Genomic DNA, 22,402 nt, shown 5'->3' on the forward strand with positions numbered 1-22,402 from the left:
TTCGTCTAGTCTTATAGTGTGTCAAAATTTTCACAAATGTTAATGAACTTAAAAGAAAAGTCAAACAAACAAAAAGTCTTTCAATATTGGAGAATATAGAATAAACCCTAAACACACAAGAAAAAGGATACAATTAGAAGTGAAACATGTCTAGGTACAGGCTACTGAAGTGTTACTCCTTCTTGCCTATGAACACATTTGAAGGAAAAGGGTATGAACATTGGCTAAATCAAAGAGCTAATTCATTTATTACGAATGTGCCTATAAACAAAATTCCTTCATGTCATCTTAATGTTTGAAACTCAGTTTCTTTACTGTTATTTTATTATTGGAGTAGTCCTAAAAAGAAAAAAGGAAGATGGCGTGGATTGGGTGGGTGGGTGGGGGTGGGAGTGCTACATAGCACAAGTACATTAACATCAAGATCATTGTTAACTACAGTATTAGTTCAGTTGGACAAGGATGTAGAATAAAAAAGGCTGTGTACCAACTGGAGGGACCATCTCATCAGTCACCTGTAACAACTTGGGGTAGCTATTTCTAGTTTCAGAAAAATTAAGAACTTTACAATCTGCAACTGTCACATAAATTATTTTTAATACCGATCTCTACAATTGCATACAAGTATGTTGACAGGTAACTTACTTTTGCTGATAATTTTGCATTTAGGTCTGGAATTTGTCCCAGAACTGTTACCAGAGTTCTCAATGCTATAGATTTCTTCTCATCACTTACTATCTCAATTTGATAATCCAGAATTTCAGCAAAAGTGTCACATTTCTTGCTCTTCAGAGTTAGTTCCGCTAATTTACTGCAAATTTCTCTATATTTGCCTATATCACTGCAAGAACAATAAAATAAAAGAATGAAGCAATTAACAAATCAGTATTTCTGTAACTGTTGTGCTTAGATTACAAGGTTTTCAAGAATGATAGTACCCTTACACTCTGTTTAGTACTAATTCTTCCATCTTTATCATTTTAATTCTTTTTTATTCCATTGGATAACTGTTACACTGGCATATATTGACGGCACATGTTCACTAAATTAAGACAGTAGTAAATACATTGTGTAATAATACTATTGCAAAGTATGTCAATTTCAAATGACGAATTACTGTCACAGAAACTGGGGGCTGAGGCCATTGCCTATTATTAGGAATCATACCAGCAGTCACCTGGAATGATTTAGGAAAATATTGGAAAATCCAAATAGGGATGCAAGGGCTAGATTACAATCCTGAGCCGTCACTCATTAACTCCATACCTTCCATTACAACCACAATTAAATAGAAGTACACCTGCAGACAATCACAGTTAATTGTAAGAATATATCCATAAAAGAATTAGCTTCTAAAATCCTCTTTTTATCAATTTTTGAGTACTGTTCAGCAGTTTACAACCTTAATCAGGCAGTTTTTGTTGACTGCAGGCCACAGCTTTGACAAATCTTGGAAATAACGTATTTCAAAATGTGAACAGCCATATAATTTATTTTAAATTGTATGACTAGTTTCAGTCAGAGGCCATTTTCCAGCACAAATTTTTGTTAGTTGTGGGAAAGGGGGGGGGGGGCAGCAAATGTGTAGAGGATTTCATGATGAGTGCACTACCTTATAAAGGGGAAACTATTTGAACTGTTAACAGTCACTGCTCTAAATGTGATTGTTTTCTGAAGCCAAGTAAGTCTGCAGCTAGTAAGCACTGCATATTGTTGGCCATAAAATAAACTACAATAACACAAAAGTAACAGTACAGATCTCAACCATTTAGGACAAGACCTTTAAGAAGTATTCAAAATCTGCTTGTCAGAAGATGTCACTGACTGTGACCGGAGATCACAAGTATGTGATGCACATAATTTGCCAATGTTCCAGTATTCTATTTAAACATAATTTGCAATTACAATTTAAAGTTTATCCAAAATGTATCTGCAGCACATGATGGGGGTGAAAAGGACACTTGAATAAATATACAGCATTTACAGTAATAAAATTGGGATGGCAACCCAATAAGGTCTAAGCATTTTTGGAGTTGAAACTCGTGTTATTTATGACTGCAAATGAATAGGAAATTTGAAAAAGTAATGACGACTTAAACGTGATGAAACATGACAAGCAGAATTGTTGTTCTTATGCTAGCCACAAATGTTTTAAGCTTGCAGCTATGAAGCATATTTCACTGTAAGAAACCACGCACAGAAAAAGATACACAGATAACTTGTAACCCTTTAAAGCAACTGATGCAATATGTTGATAAGTAACAACACACCATTCCCTCCCCCCCCCCCCCCTCCCAACTTCCATGGATTGGGATTCTGTAGTAGGACCAAGTTTTCAGATATAGCACCAAATCACATTGTATGAATTTCACATTTCATTATAGCAACTTACTTGCAGTGACAATGAAGATGTCTAGCAGCTGCATTACTGCGGAAAATATGCAAACTTATCTGACAGCATACCTAAGAGTCACATATTCAACGGATCTGCCAGAGTATCCTAAAGTGTCAAGAAGTGAAACTTGCTTTACAAAGGCACAGAGTCAAAATTATTTTAAAATAAAATGAATGGAAAGTGCTGGTAATGAATCATATCCACAAAGAATGAAATGTTACAACATCTGACAGGCTGAATGGGACAACTGGGTATGTTGTAATAAATCTTATGACAAATCTATGAAGAAAAACTAAACCAAATAGTATGATACAAAATCACACCATACAAAAACATGGAGAAAACGGAAAATCCTGCTATTTTGATATGAGAATATGAATGCTCACACTGTTTCTTGTCTAATGCTCTGTTGCCCACGAAGCCCCTACAGGCAGAAAACATACTGAATTTGAGGCAAAGGACTAGCTGTAGCCTTGTTGAAAGAAATACACCTGCATTCTTTAATGTGGGCTAAGAGACATTTTAAAATCCTCACTGTGTTCACATGTTGAAGCCCAAAAACTACTGTCCACATATTAAGCTGAGACAGCTAACTCCACTCCCAAAAGTTTTTTCAGAAAGGTGAGACTATTGCCCCACAAAATTGCCATACCACTGCAAGAGTAAAGGACAAATATCAGTACCTGTGATGGTGAAACTAAATAGTCCTCACTGTCCAATGGAGTGTCTGATCCTATACAGAATTGGTAAATCAATTAACTCTTTTTTTAATCAAATTCAGTGCACATCTCACAAGTCAAAAACCTGCCAATTTTTGGAAAAGAGGGAAAGAGCACAGATCACATTCACATTAAGAAGGGACAGCAGACATGATGCACATACATTCCTCACCTGTATAAGCAGAAAAGTACCATGGCATTTTCCAAGTTCAAACACAACACACACTGATCAAAATTAACATTGGTAATCAGCACAGGTCCTTAAACAATGAACTTGCAAACTCAGCACCTTGTTACTGCTGGGACTGGATTCACAACTTTTTGATGAACAGAATACAGTATATAATTACTGAACAGAGGGCCATTATAAATGTGAAACTAACTTCAGATGCTTTTCAGAAAAATGTAATAAGATTACTGCTATTCATATTACATACTGACAAATTATACTTGGGTCCGAACACTAAAGTGACCAACAGCTAACCGTCTACAGAACAGTTACCATCAGAAAATAATAATGCCTGTTCAGTTCACTATTGACATATCACTCTGCTACATCATGGGCAGATTCCCACATTTACATGTACGTGATAGTTACAGTTGGTAACAATGCTGTTGTGATTATGTTTTGGTTTTGTGCTTTACTTGTTTTTGTGGTGTGTGTATTTTATGCAATAGTGTATCAAGTTCACAGAAAATGTATACAGAAAAGTGATATTGCAACTACAATCCTGAAAAGTGAACTCAACAGTGTAACTATACGAAATACAGATTACATAGTTGTTGCGGATAGTCACTCTAAGTGTGGGTAACAACTAACTTTCGTTGCCTTCCTGTAACAACTAACTTTCATTGCCTCCTTCTGGGCTCAACTGTACTCGACTATCACCGTTTGTTTATTCTGATCTGGGTACAGACTATATTGTTAGATCTAATCTCGAAGTCTGCAGATGATGGTGTTATACACTGCCCGATAAAAAAAAGTGAGGCACTCAGGAGACATGATCTCTGTAATTTCACACACACACACACACACACACACACACACACACACACACACACACACACACCGACGGCAGGGTATGTAAATGATTAAATTGACAAGTTACACACAGGCACAATTAAAAGACACTTACATAAAACTTTTGGCCATAGTCTTCCGTCAGTAAAAGGGAAACACACCTTTCATACACACAAGCAAGCACACCTCGTGCACACATGACCAGCAACTGGCAACTTGGGACAGAATGCAACTGGCCCAACTGATTAGTTGCATTCTGACCTAAGTTGCCGGAGTTGGCGCTCATGTGTGTGTGAGATGTGCTTGCTTGTGTGTATGAATGGTGTGTGTGTTTCTCCTTTGCTGATGAAGGCTGCGGTTGAAAGCTTATATAAGTGTTATTTGCCTGTCTGCAGCTTGTGTCTTCTGTACAGTATGTAGCAAATCTATCTTTTCCTACACTGTTGATATTCCTATCTGGAGTTCCCATTGTTTAAATTGCAATTCTCTGTGACAGGCAGAGTGGCAATCAGAGTGAATCAGTTTAGTTGGTGTTCAGTGTTATTACCAGGATTGATATGGTATACAAGGGGGTGCAAACAGCATCAGATGTTGAGTGATCTCTATGAAGGACAGAAAGATGTGTACTCATATGAGACAGCACTCTCAGCACCTGACAGAGTTTGAAAGGAGACTCATTGTGGGCCTCCACATTGCAGGCTGGACAAAGCACACAATATCCATATTTGCGTGGCATTTGGATATGACTGATCCCCGATGTTGGATTGGATGGGAACTTGAGAGCAGGCATACTCACTCTCAAGATTCCAGTCGCCCATGTCTGTATTGTACACCAAGCACATTGTAACCCTTCACATCTGCATCTGCCATCCAGCTACAAGTAATGGACTCCCTGCAACATTCCATGTCATCTTGCACCATTGTCAGAGACTATCAGCTGCCAGTCTAAGGCATTACCAGCCGATGCAAAAGCTACTGTTAAAACCACAATACCAATGGCTGTGTTTGGAGTTGTACAGTGACTAGAAAGCATACACTGCTGATGAATGGCATCACATTGTGTTCAGCAGTGAATTGTGTTTCTACACTACCCTTGATGACCAGTGTGGAGTGCGGTGGAAACTGGGGAGAGGACACTTTCTTCCAATGCTTTGGGGAGGCAACTCAGTGTTACTCCTAGTGTCACGGTGTGAGGAGCCATTGGGTATGGTTGCAGTTTGTGGCCAGTGGTAACTGAGGGAACTCTGATAGCATAATGGACATCCTGAATCCGTTACTTCCATATGACAGTATCATGGTGCCATTTTTCAACAGTACAATGGTTATTCATACATAGAACCTATCTCTATGAACTGTCTGCATGATTTGAGGTACTCTAACAACTAGCATGATCCCAAGATCTTTCCCCAACAGAAAAAGTGTAGGACAAGTTTAGTCATCATACTCCATCCCAGTGCCAGTATCTACATCTATAACTACACACATACTCCACAAGCCACTGCGTGGCGCATGGCAGAGAGTACCCTATAATTACTACTAGTCAGTCCCTTTCCTGTTCCGCTTGCAAATACAGTGAGGGAAAAATGACTACCTATATGATTCTGTATGAACTCTCATTTCTTGTATCTTATCTTTGGGGTCCTTATGTGCAATGTACTTTGGTGGCAGCAGATTCATTCGCAATCAGTTTCACATGCCAGTTCTCTAAACTTTCTCAATAGTATTCCTAAAAAAGAACGCTGCCTTCCTTCTTGGGATTCCCATTTGACTTCCCCAAGCATCTCCATTACACTTATGTGTTATCAGAATCTACCTGTAACAAATCTAGACTCTTAACTGCTTTGAGGGAGGAGGCGGAGATTAGTGTTCAAGTCTCATCTACGACAAGGTCATTAGGGATGGAGCACATGCTTGGATTACGGAAGGATGGAGAATGAAAGCAGACACACCCTTTCAAAGAAACCATCCTGGCATTTGCCATACACGATTAAGGGAAATCACGGAAAACTTTAATCAAGGTGGCCATATGCGGGTTTCAACCATCGTTCTCCTAAATGCATGTCCAGTGTGCTAACCACTGTGCTATCCCACTTGGTCAGAACTGCTTTGACGCTTCCTTAAATCAGACCTGGTATGGATCCCAAACACTCAAGCAGTACTCATGAATAGTTCACACCAGTGTCCTACATGTGGTTTCCTTTACAAATGAACCACACTTTTCTAAAATTCTCCCAATAAAATGAAGCCAACCATTCGCCTTCCCTACCACAGTCCTCACCTGTTCGATCAATTTAATATTGCTTTACAGCATTATGCCCAGATATTTAAATGATGCAACTGTGTCAAGTGCGACACTACTACTGACGCTGTGTCTGAACATTACAGGTTTGTTTTTTCTACTTATCCACACTAACTTAAATTTTTCTACATTTGGAGCTAGCTGTCATTCATCACACAAACTAGAAATCTTGTCCAAGTCACCTTGTGTCCTCCCACAGTCACTCAACTTTAACACCTTAGTATACAACACAGCATCATCAGAAAATAACAGAAGATAGCTGCCCAACCTGTACATAGACAACAGCAGTCCTGTCACACTTCCCTGGGGCACTCCTGCCGGTACCCTCGTCCCTGACGAACACTCACCATACTGTGTTCTGTCTTCAAGGTACTCACATATCTGTGAACCTCTTCCATATCCTCATACCTTTGTTAACAGCCTGCAATGGGGCACCATATCAAATGCTTTCCACAAATCTATAAATATGGAATCTGTCTGTTGCCCTTCCTCTATAGTTTACAGTACATCATGTGAAAAAAGGGCAAGCTGAGTTTTGCATGAGCAATGCTTTCTAAAACCATGCTGATTTGTGGACATAAAGTTCTCGGTCTCAAGAAAATTTATTATATTCGAACTGGGAATATGTTCAAGGACTCTGCAGCAAACCGAAGTTAGGGATTGGTTGGTAATTTTGCGGGTCCATTCTTTTACTTTTCTTATATACTGAAGTCACCTGTGCTTTTTCCCATTGCTTGCAACTTTGTACTGGGGGAGAGATTTGTGATAAATGCAAGCTAGTTAAGGGGCCAGTGCTGTGAAACTTGAGTGAATTAGGATGCTATCAGGGCCTGGTGACTTACTTGCTTTCAACTCTTTCGGTTGTTTCTCTATACCACAGATGACTATTACTATGTCCTCAACATGGTAGTGTGTGCGATAGTCAAATGACAGTATGTTTGTACGATTCTCTCCTATGAACAATTTATTAAATGCAATATTCAAAACTTTGGCTTTTGCTTTACTGTCTCCAACTGCCACACCACCCTGGGCCAACAAGGGACTAGACACTTAGTGATTTTACACAGGACCAGAATTTTCTAGGGTTCTTCGCTAGATCTTTTGCTAAGGTATAGCAGTGGTAGTAGTTGTATGCTTAATGCATATTGTTGTATGCTTCATGCATAGATCTTTACACAGACACATGAATCTCTAACAATCTTTACTTGTCGTCATTTGGGCGTTCTCTTTTGAACAGAGAGAGCAACTGCTTCTCCAGCATTTTCCAAATTTTATTACTGGACCACAGTGGGTCTTTTACATCCTTAGTCCACTTACTGGGCAAATAACTCTCCAGACCACGATTTACAATCTGCTTAAACTTCGCAAATAATTCATCTACACTCCTGGAAATTGAAATAAGAACACCGTGAATTCATTGTCCCAGGAAGGGGAAACTTTATTGACACATTCCTGGGGTCAGATACATCACATGATCACACTGACAGAACCACAGGCACATAGACACAGGCAACAGAGCATGCACAATGTCGGCACTAGTACAGTGTATATCCACCTTTCGCAGCAATGCAGGCTGCTATTCTCCCATGGAGACGATCGTAGAGATGCTGGATGTAGTCCTGTGGAATGGCTTGCCATGCCATTTCCACCTGGCGCCTCAGTTGGACCAGCGTTCGTGCTGGACGTGCAGACCGCGTGAGACGACGCTTCATCCAGTCCCAAACATGCTCAATGGGGGACAGATCCGGAGATCTTGCTGGCCAGGGTAGTTAACTTACACCTTCTAGAGCACGTTGGGTGGCACGGGATACATGCGGACGTGCATTGTCCTGTTGGAACAGCAAGTTCCCTTGCCGGTCTAGGAATGGTAGAACGATGGGTTCGATGACGGTTTGGATGTACCGTGCACTATTCAGTGTCCCCTCGACGATCACCAGTGGTGTACGGCCAGTGTAGGAGATCGCTCCCCACACCATGATGCCGGGTGTTGGCCCTGTGTGCCTCGGTCGTATGCAGTCCTGATTGTGGCGCTCACCTGCACGGCGCCAAACACGCATACGACCATCATTGGCACCAAGGCAGAAGCGACTCTCATCGCTGAAGACGACACGTCTCCATTCGTCCCTCCATTCACGCCTGTCGCGACACCACTGGAGGCGGGCTGCACGATATTGGGGCGTGAGCGAAGACGGCCTAACGGTGTGCGGGACCGTAGCCCAGCTTCATGGAGACGGTTGCGAATGGTCCTTGCCGATACCCCAGGAGCAACAGTGTCCCTAATTTGCTGGGAAGTGGCGGTGCGGTCCCCTACGGCACTGCGTAGGATCCTACGGTCTTGGCGTGCATCCGTGCGTCGCTACGGTCCGGTCCCAGGTCGACGGGCACGTGCACCTTCCGCCGACCACTGGCGACAACATCGATGTACTGTGGAGACCTCACGCCCCACGTGTTGAGCAATTCGGCGGTACGTCCACCCGGCCTCCCGCATGCCCACTATACGCCCTCGCTCAAAGTCCGTCAACTGCACATACGGTTCACGTCCACGCTGTCGCGGCATGCTACCAGTGTTAAAGACTGCGATGGAGCTCCGTATGCCACGGCAAACTGGCTGACACTGACGGCAGCGGTGCACAAATGCTGCGCAGCTAGCGCCATTCGACGGCCAACACCGCGGTTCCTGGTGTGTCCGCTGTGCCGTGCGTGTGATCATTGCTTGTACAGCCCTCTCGCAGTGTCCGGAGCAAGTATGGTGGGTCTGACACACCGGTGTCAATGTGTTCTTTTTTCCATTTCCAGGAGTGTATGTCAATCTTGCTGGAACTAAGTGATGTCAATTCACTAAATGAGATGCTAGCAACTGCTTAACTGCTTCTTCTAGCAGAAAGACTTCTCGACTGATTTATTAACTTTTGTAACCATAGCTGCTATAATGACATTATGATCGCTAATCCTGATTTTTATACTGACATCGATAATGTCCAGCCTATATGTAGCTACATTGCCCCCTGCAATGAATCCATAGACTTTCTGGTCTACACTTAATAGATTAAAGTAATCTCCCACTAGTATTGCATGATCTGGGTATTTACGCACTACTAATTGTAGCCTTGCTTTTAATGATTCTAGAACAGTCAAAGCGGAATCGAGTGCCCAGTATAAACAGCCAACAATTAACTTGGTTTCACCTACACCTGTTATACGTGACCAGATAATTTCATTGTCACACTCAACTTCAACCTCAGTAGGGACAACAAGTTTATCAACAGCAATGAAAACTCCTGCTCCTATGGCGTTTGTTTCCTATGGCGAATGTTTCATGTGGTAACATCATTTGTGGTGAAGTAAGATTTTACAAGTAATGACTGGTGTACAGTGGCCTTGTAATACTGCAAAATTCGTTGTCTCCAGCCCATTTTACTGGATTTTTGATTATGACAGCACCTTGTAGGTAGTAGAGAATGTCCACATCAATTCTACACTTCCAGTCTAGCCTTGTAGAATAAATATGTAGTGAGTGATTAGTTTTTAGTCTAAAAACATCTCCACAACCATTACTTCCTCGGTTTTGTCCACAGCAAAATTCCTGTTTCTTAGAAGGTGTTCTTGTTTTGAATTCAACTGATTTTAATTTTGTCTGAGAGTTGTAGAGCAACACAATGAGTTTGCTTTCCACTGACACCTAAGTTTTCTTTTGTTCAGAATACATTTATTTCAGAAATAAGTGTTAAGAAATATCTTGTAGGTAACAATAGGCAATTAGCAGTACCTTTCAGTTCATAATTATTTACTATAATTATACTGCAAATAGCAGTATTACTTTTAGTTCATAACTACTTACTTGTGACTATTCGATGGTACAGCACAGTTGAAACCAGTAGCCTAAATAAAGTGTTCAAAAATAACGACCTATTGTGTATATTTCTATAACAGGTCAAATGGCTGCTGTCCCTCATTCTATATTTTTACAATGGATTTATGATTAGCTGGGAACAGTCCCATGTGATAAACCAACATGAAATGAAATGTCATCATCAGTCCAATACTTTGCTGTCTGTTCATATTCCCAATGTTTGAAACATGGACAAGTGGTCACAATAAATATAACTTCCAATGCTTGTGTTCCCTCCATGAAGCTACTTATGTCAATGAAACATTACAACTTTGTTTCTGCACACTTCTGTCACCACCTGCAGAGTTTCAGATGGTGATAACACGGTAAAAAAGGAATTTATCACTGAATACTCTTCATAAAAGTGTTTTGAAAATGGGCACTTAGTGAACGCCTCCTTGACTATGATCTGTATACCCATTCCGCAAACCAATGTGATGTACAGAGTAGTAGGTGCTTAACACTGCACTACATGTTAGGATTTCTTCCCACACCAACAGCATATGGCATGCAAGAAGAATGAAGTTTACGTAATCTGTGTGCACTGTAATTAGTATAAGTTGTCTTTACAGTCTCTATGGGAGTGGTATGTGGGGGTATGAAGTATAATTCTAGATTCTTCACTGAATACTGGTTCTTGAAAATTTGTAACTATGCTTTCAGGAGATAACAGGCACCTATCTTCAAGTGTCTGTCTAATCAGGTTTTTCAGTACTTCCATACACTCTCCCACGACTCAAATAAAGCTGCAATTATTTGTGCTGTCCCATTTTGAATACTTATCCCCTGTTAGTCCTATTCACTACGAGTCCCACACAGTTGAGCAGTATTATAAAATGAAACACAAGTGCTTCATAAGCAGGCCACTTTGTAGATGGACTTTTTTCCCAGTATCATGTCAATGAATGTAAGTCTGCCACCTGCTTTATCTATAACTGAGAATGTGTGGTAACAGAGTTTCATAGCCACACAAATTGTTACAACCAGATATTTGTGAGTGCACAATTGTACAGTTTCGAAGATAAAAATTAATCATCAAGAGCTGTCTGAGTAACTGTGTAGATAATAGTTCATTACAGATAACTGTATCATGTGCAAAAAGTCTGAAGTTGGTAATAATATTTTTCTTCAGGTCACTAATATACAAAACGAGCAACAGTGTGTTTAAGAACTGTGCTTCTCTCTCCCTCCAGTAGATTATGGAGGCAAAGTGGGATAAAGATTTTGCTATTTTCCTTTCTCACTGGGAAATAACACTACACAGTGCAGTAAGCAGAAACTGCTTATTTTAAGCTTTCGTATATAAATTTTTATTGGTTCATGTTAACAACAGGACATTTTCTGAAACGGAGACAATTTTAATGCAACATAAAAAAAAAGAAAAAAGAAATACCATGGTAATTTCCACTTTTATGTCAACATTCTTGGAAAAAATCAGGATCTCTTTCTCTCCTGATGCCTTGATACACAACAATTCTCTATTCAGTATTATTGTACAGATCATCTTGGATGTCAGAAGCTAGAGGAAAATAGATCATCATTCTTTCCCCTTTATTTTTTCTTACAAAATTTACTTAAATCATCTTATCCTTTGGCGTGCCAGTTAAGTTTTGTCATGTGGTTTTCCTCTGTGATGAAATTCATTACAATGTAGTCCTTGGCTTGTCTCCTAGTTCTTAGTGGAAACTGACATTTTATTTCACTACTGCTGTTATCATCTGCACAAGTCTAAATTTTTTGTTCAACTCTTGTCATCCAATATGTCAATGTTTCATTTGGTTGGACATTAGTGGAAATCTGATGCCCGGAGATACTGCTGTGGGTGGCAGGAGTTGTGGCAACAATGAAGCCAAAATTGGTGTCAGTTTTTTTGCCTCTGATCCTTGTTGAATCACTAGACCCAGCTATGACAAGCTTTTCCGATAGAATATCTATCCATATCTTCTTCAACTCTGAGTGTTGGAAATTTCCTTGAACTTTCTGCAGTGCTTTTCCAGGATCCAATAGTATTTTGCGTTTTCAGGACCTACAGTATTATACACCATGCTGTAAAGCCAAAGGTGACATTCTTTGGCACATTCTCAATTTTTTACAATGCTTCCTTCAGTTTTTTTGGAAACTAGACCTTTGGCATACATCTCTTGTACAGTTTTTTCCAGTTCATCAAAACAGCCCTCAATGCTGCTTTAATGGGTCTAAACACTGCAACATCCAGGTGCTGAGTGAGATGTGTAGAATTCGGAGGCAGCATTATAAAACAGTAATATACTGTGGTCACTAAACAGCCTACACTTCCTGGAAGAGCTCTCTCGGAAAACTATCACCCATACGAGTTTTTCTTCCCTTAACCCTTATTAAGTATGTCAGAGCTACTTTCACAAACCATTACTCAAATTAAGGCATGTCATACCAACCACATTTGCTTACTGCATAGCGTGAGTCCTCAACATGACCTTTTATCCATGTTAGGTCGAGACTTCTACCCACACTCCTGTAGGCAACAAAAGGTAGGAGTATTTCTCCATTTCTGGATACAGCAAACATTACACTAACTTGCTGTTTGCTGTAATCAGTAACTCTTTCTGGATGTCGACATCCTCTTATCACAATGACCCTGAAAGTCCCAGGATCATATGTGAAATTTGTCTCATCACAATTTAGTATCCTCTCTGGAGGATTATCTTTCAGATTAGCTACCATATTCTTAAAGTACCTAACCAATGAGACATTCTTCTTCAACAACAGCCCTTGATCTCACATTTTCAGTTACACAAAATGTTAGATTAGCATGTTGATGAAAGAGATTCTTAATCCATTCTCTCTCACATCTGGTATCCTTGGACTCGTTCACTTGATGTCTCCATGCCACTCAAGGAAAAGTTTTTACCATATCCCTAAAAATCACAACTTTGAAGGGGAAATCCCACTGTGCACAGGTTGAAAACCCTTCTACTGTTAATTTTTCATGTTCTTCACTTAAAGCTTTCTGATCTCAATATTTTTTCTTAAATTTTTCCATGTTCCCTATCTCCCAGTGGTGGTTTTGGAGCAACATACTCCTCGGCTATTTTCCTTAAGCTTCTGACACGTCTCCCACCCTCTGCAATAACTTTTTCATAGCTTTTTTGTCATATTTAAATAGACCAGTGCTCCCAGCAACCTTTTTTGTGCTTTCTGGCCATGTCCCACTTCATCCTTGAAAATGGCAATTACTTAAACAAAATAACCTCATGAGGGTCTATACAAGGGAGATGCACTTGAGGACAATATTATGGAAATGGTAGAGGATGTAGATGAAGATGAAATGGGAGATTTGATACTGCATGAAGAGTGTGACAGAGCACTGAAAGACCTGAGTTGAAACAAGGCCCCGGGAGTAGACAACATTCCATTAGAACTACTGACAGCCATGGGAGAGCCACTCCTGACAAAACTCTACCATCTGGTGAGCAAGATATATGAGACAGGCGAAATACCCTCAGACTTCAAGAAGAATATAATAATTCCAATCCCAAACAAAGCAGGTGTTGACAGATGTGAAAATTACCGAACAATCAGTTTAATAAGCCACAGCTGCAAAATACTAACGTGAATTCTTTACAGACGAATGGAAAAACTAGTAGAAGCCGACCTCGGGGAAGATCAGTTTGGATTCCGTAAAAATATTGGAACATGTGAGGTAATTCTGACCCTACGACTTACCTTAGAAAATAGATTAAGGAAAGGCAAACCTATGTTTCTAGCATTTGTAGACTTAAGAGAAAGCTTTTGACAATGTTGACTGGAATACTCTCTTTCAAATTCCGAGGGTGGCAGGGGTAAAATATAGGGAGCGAAAGGCTATTTACAATTTGTACAGAAACCAGATGGAAGTTATAAGAGTCGAGGGGCATGAAAGGGAAGCAGTGGTTGGGAAGGGAATGAGACAGGGTTGTAGCCTATCCCCGATGTTATTCAATCTGTATATTGAGCAAGCAGTAAAGGAAACAAAAGAAAAATACGGAGTAGGTATTACAATCCATGGAGAAGAAATAAAAACTTTTCGCCGATGACATTGTAATTCTGTCAGAGACAGCAAAGAGCATGGAAGAGCAGTTGAACAGAATGGACAATGTCTTGAAAGGAGGATATAAGATGAACATCAACAAAAGCAAAATGAGGATAATGGAATGTAGTCGAATTAAATTTGGTGATGCTGCCCGAATTAGATTAGGAAATGAGACACTTAAAGTAGTAAAGGAGTTTTGCTATTTGGGGAGGAAAATAACTGATGATGGTCAAAGTAGAGAGGATAAAAAATGTAGACTGGCAATGGCAAGGAAAGCATTTATGAAGAAGAAAAATTTGTTAACATCGAGTATAGATTTAAGTGTCAGGAAGTCATTTCTGAAAGTATTTGTATGGAGTGTAGCCATGTATGGAAGTGAAACATGGATGATAAATAGTTTGGACAAGAAGAGAATAGAAGCTTTCGAAATGTGGTGCTACAGAAGAATGCTGAAGATTAGATGGGTAGATCACATAACTAATGAGCAAGTATTGAATAGGATTGGGGAGAAGAGAAGTTTGTGGCACAACTTGACTAGAAGAAAGGATCGGTTGGTAGGACATGTTCTGAGGCATCAAGGGATCACCAATTTAGTACTGGAGGGCAGCGTGGAGGGTAAAAATCGTAGAGGGAGACCAAGAGATAAATACACTAAGCAGATTCAAAAGGATGTAGGTTGCAGTAGGTACTGGGAGATGAAGAAACTTGCACAGGATAGAGTAGCATGGAGAGCTGCATCAAACCAGTCTCAGGACTGAAGACCACAACAACAACTACAACAACAACAACAACAACAACAACAACCTCATGGATAAATTACTGTCAAAAATACCACAATAATTTGTGTACAACAGAACCTCAATTCCATGTCTGAGACTGTTGGTTACTTTGAGAAATGTAATCATGTTTTTCAGTTATGGAGGAGGTCTGAAGATATCACATAGTTTTCCTCTCCCTACATCAAAGAAAAAAAAAAAATGTTCTGTGAATTAATTACCAACAAAACTAATGTGAAATACAATGTATCTGCTTTATTAAATCTTGATGATCAAAACCAAGTGGAGAGACTAACTTCAGAGTCACTAGATGTCTGCAACAACAAAACAACAAAGATACTATGACATCCCACATCATCGCATATGTCCTGCTCCATTCTGCTCTGTGTTAAGGTTCAATCTTAGTCTTCATGAAATTCAAAATTCTGCAGCCTTTTATTCTGAGAGTTAAAATGTAAAATTAATATAAGCCTGAAGCATGGGAACTTTAATGCGTTAATGTAATATAACCAATTAGCACTATCCGAACTTAAGCCTAATTCTGTGAAACTGGACGGATGGTAAAAAGTATGGTTTTCTCTGAATCAGTGTAGTTTAGAGAATGTCATCTCTAGTGGAAACTGGGGCTTATATTTCAGGATTACTAGCTTTGAATGCTAATGGTCACTCATCACTTGTGATCTAGTCCACTGTAAAACCACAGGCACAATGCCCTGCATTATTTCTATTCACTCTTCCAACTGCACACTGTCACAATCTAACACTGTGTGTTGATCATTTCCATAATATAACTTTCCGATAACTCTGTGGGATCCCAAGACACAAGATTTTATACTAGGAATGATTGGTTTACCTTTATCAGGTTCTCTGCTCACCATATATTTTAATTTCATTATGATGCACACTGTTTTTGTTACTACTCGTGCTGCCAGTGTGTTAAATCATCTTTACCATGACCACTGGTTAATGAAACTAACAGTTGGTAGATTTCATTTCAAATTAAAGACAAATATATGGTAATTTATAGTATGGGAATAAATGTAATCTTTGATGAGCCAGGAAAATTAATTCAATATGCAAAAACATGGTGTTTACATGCCAAGCATGACTGAAGGAACAACATATGACATGAAACAAAATGTGAAGTTAAAACAAGGAATAGAAACACACACACACACACACACACACACACACACACACACACACACACACACACACACAGCCTACCTTACAAATGTACAACAAATTGCATTTATAGAGATTGTGTATGATTTACTAAGCAACAAACAATACTGAACAGAGTCAAGTGTTGCGAGGTGAGATACAAAGGCACATAGATATGAAATTCTAATTTATCGTCATTACTCCATCACTGAAAAGATGTACATACGTTTCAAGAATAAGTAGCTGCTGATATACTGGGTAGAGTTCCTTGTAGGCTGTTTCAGAATCATCCTTTTCATAAAAGGAGGCAAGGCCTTGCCATGCAAGCAGTTGCTTTGGTGAAGCTTCAATAGCCTTTCTAAATGCATTGGGGGCTTGATCCCTCTTGTCAGATTCTTGCAATGCAACTCCAAACAACACAAGGCCAACATAATTATTACGATCAGCTTTCAAAACAGCCTGTTAAAATTAAGTACAAATTATTGCTATTATAATCCAAGAGTGACCACAGTAATAAACAATATGTTTGGGAACTGCTACTGCTATGTATCAATTTTCGTTTACAAATGCACATTTTCATATTTTAAAATATCTGAACATACCTTGCATTTCTGCAGTGCAGTATTAAAGTCTTTATTTTTAATAGCTTCCCTTGCCTCCTTCAAACTGGTCTTTATTTCTTTGGCGTCCATCCTCACGTTACAATTCTATCAGAAATGCTTTCCTTAAACATAAAAAAAAATCTGGAAGAAAACTGCATGGAAGCATTTTAGTTCATAAACAAGTAGTAAAGGGCCACAAGAGTAGCCCTATAAGCTAAAGATTGTTGACAACTTCACTGTGCTGAAATATTTTTGTAGTAAAGGATGTGAAGTGTATTGGAGCAAGAAAGAAACTGAAAGAGTAAAATTTTTATTTGTTTTGACCTTTGTATTATTACGACACAACAGCAGCTGCAAAACAGTTTATTTCATTTATTAAATCTTAAAAATGTGAACTGAAAAAGGAAGGTATCTGGCGACAATTAAGTAATAGGTAGTGTGCTGACATTTGCCACGAATGATTTAGTTAATATTTAGTTTGATAGTAAGACCTTTAGCTGTTTTCAAAGCTTACTTAACATTTTGTACATTGGTTAAAGATGTGGTCATACACTCACGTTCATTCGCTGTTCTCAATCCAACGAATAAATGCTACTGCTACTTATTACACATTAATGTTAACCGCAAATATTGCCAAGAAATTGTGCCAGAGTAAGAACCCAAGCTACTTAAACATAGGCTACAAAATTTTCGTGAAACAGCAGCACATAAGGATCTGATCGCTCACTTAAGAGCAAAAAAATATATTTTGAGCATGAACAGAATTCCAAATAATACCAAGGAATTATAGTATGAGGATTTTATTAATTTCATTATGGTTGCATAACTGGCGCTGACTGCAAGCAACTGAGAGTCATAAATGTTGTTCATCATCTGCCGTAGAAGTTCACGATCTTACTTTCTGCCCTAGTGTCTGCTTCACTATTCAGGCTACTGTAATTTGAACAGTGTGTCAACATGAGCAAAACTGCACGTAAGAAAGCAGAACCACTGTTTTTTAACAAGTATGGATCCGCAATAAGTGAATACAATTATGTTGTTTGGTTCTTAATTCGTTGTCATTGTTTATACTTTAATCGAACATCATTGTATACTAAAGAGAATGCAACCGCTCCCCTTACCTTCAAAATGATTTTTTGATAAAGGTTGCTACTTCTACAAAAAATATTTATTCAAAAGAATCTGCATCAATATAAAACAATTATACAGTCACAAACGTCATTTCTCCCACCAACGCCTTCTGCTAGCCGCTGCCGCATGTACGATGCGGCTCATGGATATTCTTTATCGTTCTCTTCGCGGAAGTGAAGGATAATCGACTGTTGAGTATTGACTGTAAAAAGTGCATGCTCCCTCGCCGTATCAAATTCCTAGGCAGAATGAGATTATGTGCACTCTAGGTTTTTCCTGTCTATTTTATCACATAACATTATGAGAGAAGACCTGCTCTCTATCGTGTTGACATCATTTGATACTGGAGAATTTTAGAAATGTACTCGTGGAATCTCCTGCGGAAACGCTCTGTAACTATTACGCATACAGCTGAATACAACAAAAAAATTGAGAATTCTGGAGCACGCTTTTACGAAGCAGAGCACCTCAAATGGTCGTGATGTTTTATTCACTATTTTCACAAAATACCAAAAAGTACAAACAGATCGATTAACATTTGACGGAACGGAACAGACCGGCCGCGGTGGTCTCGCGGTTCTAGGCGCGCAGTCCGGAGCCGTGCGACTGCTACGGTCGCAGGTTCGAATCCTGCCTCGGGCATGGATGTGTGTGATGTCCTTAAGTTAGTTAGGTTTAAGTAGTTCTAAGTTCTAGGGGACTAATGACCACAGCAGTTGAGTCCCATAGTGCTCAGAGCCATTTGAACCATTTGGAACGGAACAGGACTGAACAGGCCAACAAAACAATCTACATTTTCAAATGGCGGCATCTACAAAGGCTGTCAACGGAACGGAAAGGGGCAGGACGAGAAGGAACGAGACGGCAAGGTCAGGGTTTTCCGGGAAGGAAGTTTTGATGTTGACATTGGTAGGGCACGGTGCCGCCGTTTACTAATATCTTTGCCGAGCTCACTCACGTCATAGTCTGAAAAAAAAGGTAGGTCATTCCCGTTTCTAAGAAAGGCCGCAAGACAGATCCACACCATTATAGACTTATATCGTTGATGTCAGTCTGTTGTAGAATCATGGAACATGTTTTATGCTCAAGAATTATGACGTTTTTAAAAAATGAACATCTCATCCATAAAAATCAACATGGATTTCGCAAACAGAGATCCTGCGAAACTCAGCTCGTTCTGTTCCTCCATGAGATCCACAGCACAGAGGACAACGACGCTCAGATTGATGCCGTGTTCCTTGATTTCAGTAAGCCATTTGACACAAGCCTATATTGCCGTTTAATGAAAAATATAAAAAAAACGAGCTTACGGCGTATCGGAGCAGACTTGCGACTGGATTCAAGACTTTCTTGCAGATAGAACCCAAAACGTCACTCTTGTTGTTGTTGTTGTGGACTTCAGTCCTGAGACTGGTCTGATGCAGCTCTCCATGCTACTCTATCCTGTGCAAGTTTCTTCATCTCCCAGTACCTACTGCAACCTACATCCTTCTGAATCTGTTTAGTGTATTCATCTCTTGGTCTCCCTCTACGATTTTTACCCTCCAGCTGCCCTCCAATACTAAATTGGTGATCCCTTGATGCCTCAGAACATGTCCTACCAACCGATGCCTTCTTCTAGTCAAGTTGTGCCACAAACTTCTCTTCTCCCCAATCCTATTCAATACCTCCTCATTAGTTATATGATCTACCCATCTAATCTTCAGCATTCTTCTGTAGCACCACATTTCGAAAGCTTCTATTCTCTTCTTGTCCAAACTATTTATCGTCCATGTTTCACTTCCATACATGGCTACGCTCCATACAAATACTTTCAGAAACGACTTCCTGACACATAAATCTATACTCGATGTTAACAAATTTCTCTTCTTCAGAAACGCTTTCCTTGCCATTGCCAGCCTACATTTTATATCCTCTCTACTTCGACCATCATCAGTTATTTTCCTCCCCAAATAGCAAAACTCCTTTACTACTTTAAGTGTCTCATTTCCTAATCTAATTCGGGCAGCATCACCAGATTTAATTCGACTACATTCCATTATCCTCGTTTTGCTTTTGTTGATGTTCATCTTATATCCTCCTTTCAAGACATTGTCCATTCCGCTCAACTGCTCTTCCAGGCTCTTTGCTGTCTCTGACAGAATTACAATGTCATCGACGAAAAGTTTTTATTTCTTCTCCATGGATTTTAAAACCTTTTGTTTCCTTCACTGCTTGCTCAATATACAGATTGAATAACATCGGGGATAGGCTACAACCCTGTCTCACTCCCTTCCCAACCACTGCTTCCCTTTCATGCCCCTCGACTCTTATACCTTCCATCTGGCTTCTCTACAAATTGTAAATAGCCTTTCGCTCCCTGTATTTTACCCCTGCCACCCTCGGAATTTGAAAGAGAGTATTCCAGTCAACATTGTCGAAAGCTTTCTCAAAGTCTACAAATGCTAGAAACGTTGGTTTGCCTTTCCTTAATCTAGCTTCTAAGATAACGTCATAACGGAACAAAATCGACAGATGTAAACGTAATATCTGGAGTACCACAGGGAACTGTGACAGGACTGTTGCTGTTTACAATATACATAAATGATCTAGTAGAAAGCGTCGGATGCTCTTTAAGGCTATTCGCAGATGATGCAGTTGTCTATACCAAAGTAGCAACGCCAGAAGATAGTAAGAATTTGCAGAACGACCTGCAGAGAATTGGTGAATGGTGCAGGCTCTGGCAGTTGACCCTGAATAAAAATGAACGTAACATATTGCGCATTCATAGGAAAAGGAATCCATTACTGTACAGCTACACTATTGAAGACAAACAGCTGGAGACAGCGTATGCCATAAAATATCTAGGCGTAGCTATCCTGAGCGATCTTAAGTGGAACGACCACATAAAACAGATAGTGGGAAAAGCAGATCCCAGACTCAGATTTATCGGAAGAATCTTAAAGAAATGTAACTCATCCAGGAAAGAAGTGGCTTATAAGGCGCTTGTTCGCCCGATTCTTGAGTATTATTCATCTATCTGGGATGCCTATCAGGTAGGATTGATAGAGGAGATAGAGAAGATCCAACGAAGACTGGCGCATTTCGTCGTGGCATCGTTTAGCCGGCGAGAGAGCGTTACAGAGATGCTAAACAATCTCCACTGGCAGACGTTACACGAGAGGCGTTGTGCATCAAGGACAGATTTACTATTGAAATTTCTGGACAGCACTTTTCAGATCAGACAACATATTGTTTCCCCCACATACATTTCGCATATTGACCATGAGGAGAAAATTCGAGAAATTAGAGCCAATACAGAGACTTACCGACAATTAGTTTTCCCACCCACTATTCGCTAGAGGAACGGGGTTGTAGGGATCAGGTAGTTATGCCGAAAGTACCCTCCGCCACACGCCGTTAGGTGGCTTGCGGAGAATGATGTAGATGTAGATAGTCGTGTATTTCTCGCTTTTGTGGTTTCTAAATCATTTTTTGATTATTTTGCTATGTGTTCGTGACGCACTGCAAATGTGTAATGCACACTGGATATTTTTTACACTGTGTGTTCTTCCACAAGAGAGGCCAGATATCTGAAAGCGAAAAATGATTTTGGTTTTACGACAGTTAGACAGAGGTGGCACCTACACCAAGTATAAATAACAGTATAAATATGTGGAGACGCCCTTAGTAGAAGGCTATCAATTAGTCGAAGACTATCACTAAAAATAGTGAAGTGTAGAATATCTTTGTTTCTATAATCTGATGATTTTTTTGCTTTCTGATTTGTTCTTACTAGTACGGTTCATGTTTTTGGTGTAGGGAGTGCCTTCTCTGTGCTGTTGCATGTATTAACTTGACAATTCCGTGAAGTGTGTGGCATTAATATCTTCCATGCTTTAATATGCTTTAATGGATCGATGTTCCCACAAGCGGTGACCCCAAAGAAGGTCATACTTTAAACGTGAGGACAGTCCACTGGCTACTGTGGACGCCACCTTGACAGAAGAATCGTCGTACAGTTCGTAACAAGTAACTCCTTTTCCTCCAGTGGCAACAAATGTCGGACAAGTGCCTGGCACCTCGCGTGATTCGCAGCATATGGACAATCCGTCAATTAGCTGGATCGCTTCTTTCGTACTGATAGGAAAATTCGACACTCCGTCGTACATGCCACAACAACTGGACCTATTGTTCCCGCTTCTGGAACTTTCGCTCACCATTAATGTATTTGTAATGGTAATCTACAATATATTCTGACCATTAGTGCTTAAGACACTCAGGACTCTGTTGTTATTGTCTGATATCGTTCATAATAGGCATCTTAAGGAAAATGTGCTTCGTCGAGTGCACAAACCAACAGATCATCGAACCCATCA

General features: G+C 39.9%; 1 protein-coding gene across 1 annotated transcript in view; it reads right to left on the bottom strand.

Moving 5' to 3' along the window:
• Window positions 1–18,174, bottom strand: part of LOC126259797 (tetratricopeptide repeat protein 37) — a 195,140-nt gene extending 176,966 nt beyond the window's left edge. Inside the window, exons 1-4 of the mRNA XM_049956819.1 lie at window positions 18,035–18,174; window positions 16,914–17,035; window positions 16,538–16,770; window positions 646–841 (exon numbers count right to left, since the gene is read on the bottom strand). Coding sequence (XP_049812776.1) covers window positions 646–841; window positions 16,538–16,770; window positions 16,914–17,003 — 519 coding nt within the window. The 5' untranslated portion in view covers window positions 17,004–17,035; window positions 18,035–18,174. The remainder of the gene's footprint in view (window positions 1–645; window positions 842–16,537; window positions 16,771–16,913; window positions 17,036–18,034) is intronic.
• Window positions 18,175–22,402: the final 4,228 nt, after the last annotated feature.

The sequence above is a fragment of the Schistocerca nitens genome, chromosome 5 (assembly GCF_023898315.1).
Source record: "Schistocerca nitens isolate TAMUIC-IGC-003100 chromosome 5, iqSchNite1.1, whole genome shotgun sequence".
Lineage (NCBI taxonomy): Eukaryota > Metazoa > Arthropoda > Insecta > Orthoptera > Acrididae > Schistocerca > Schistocerca nitens.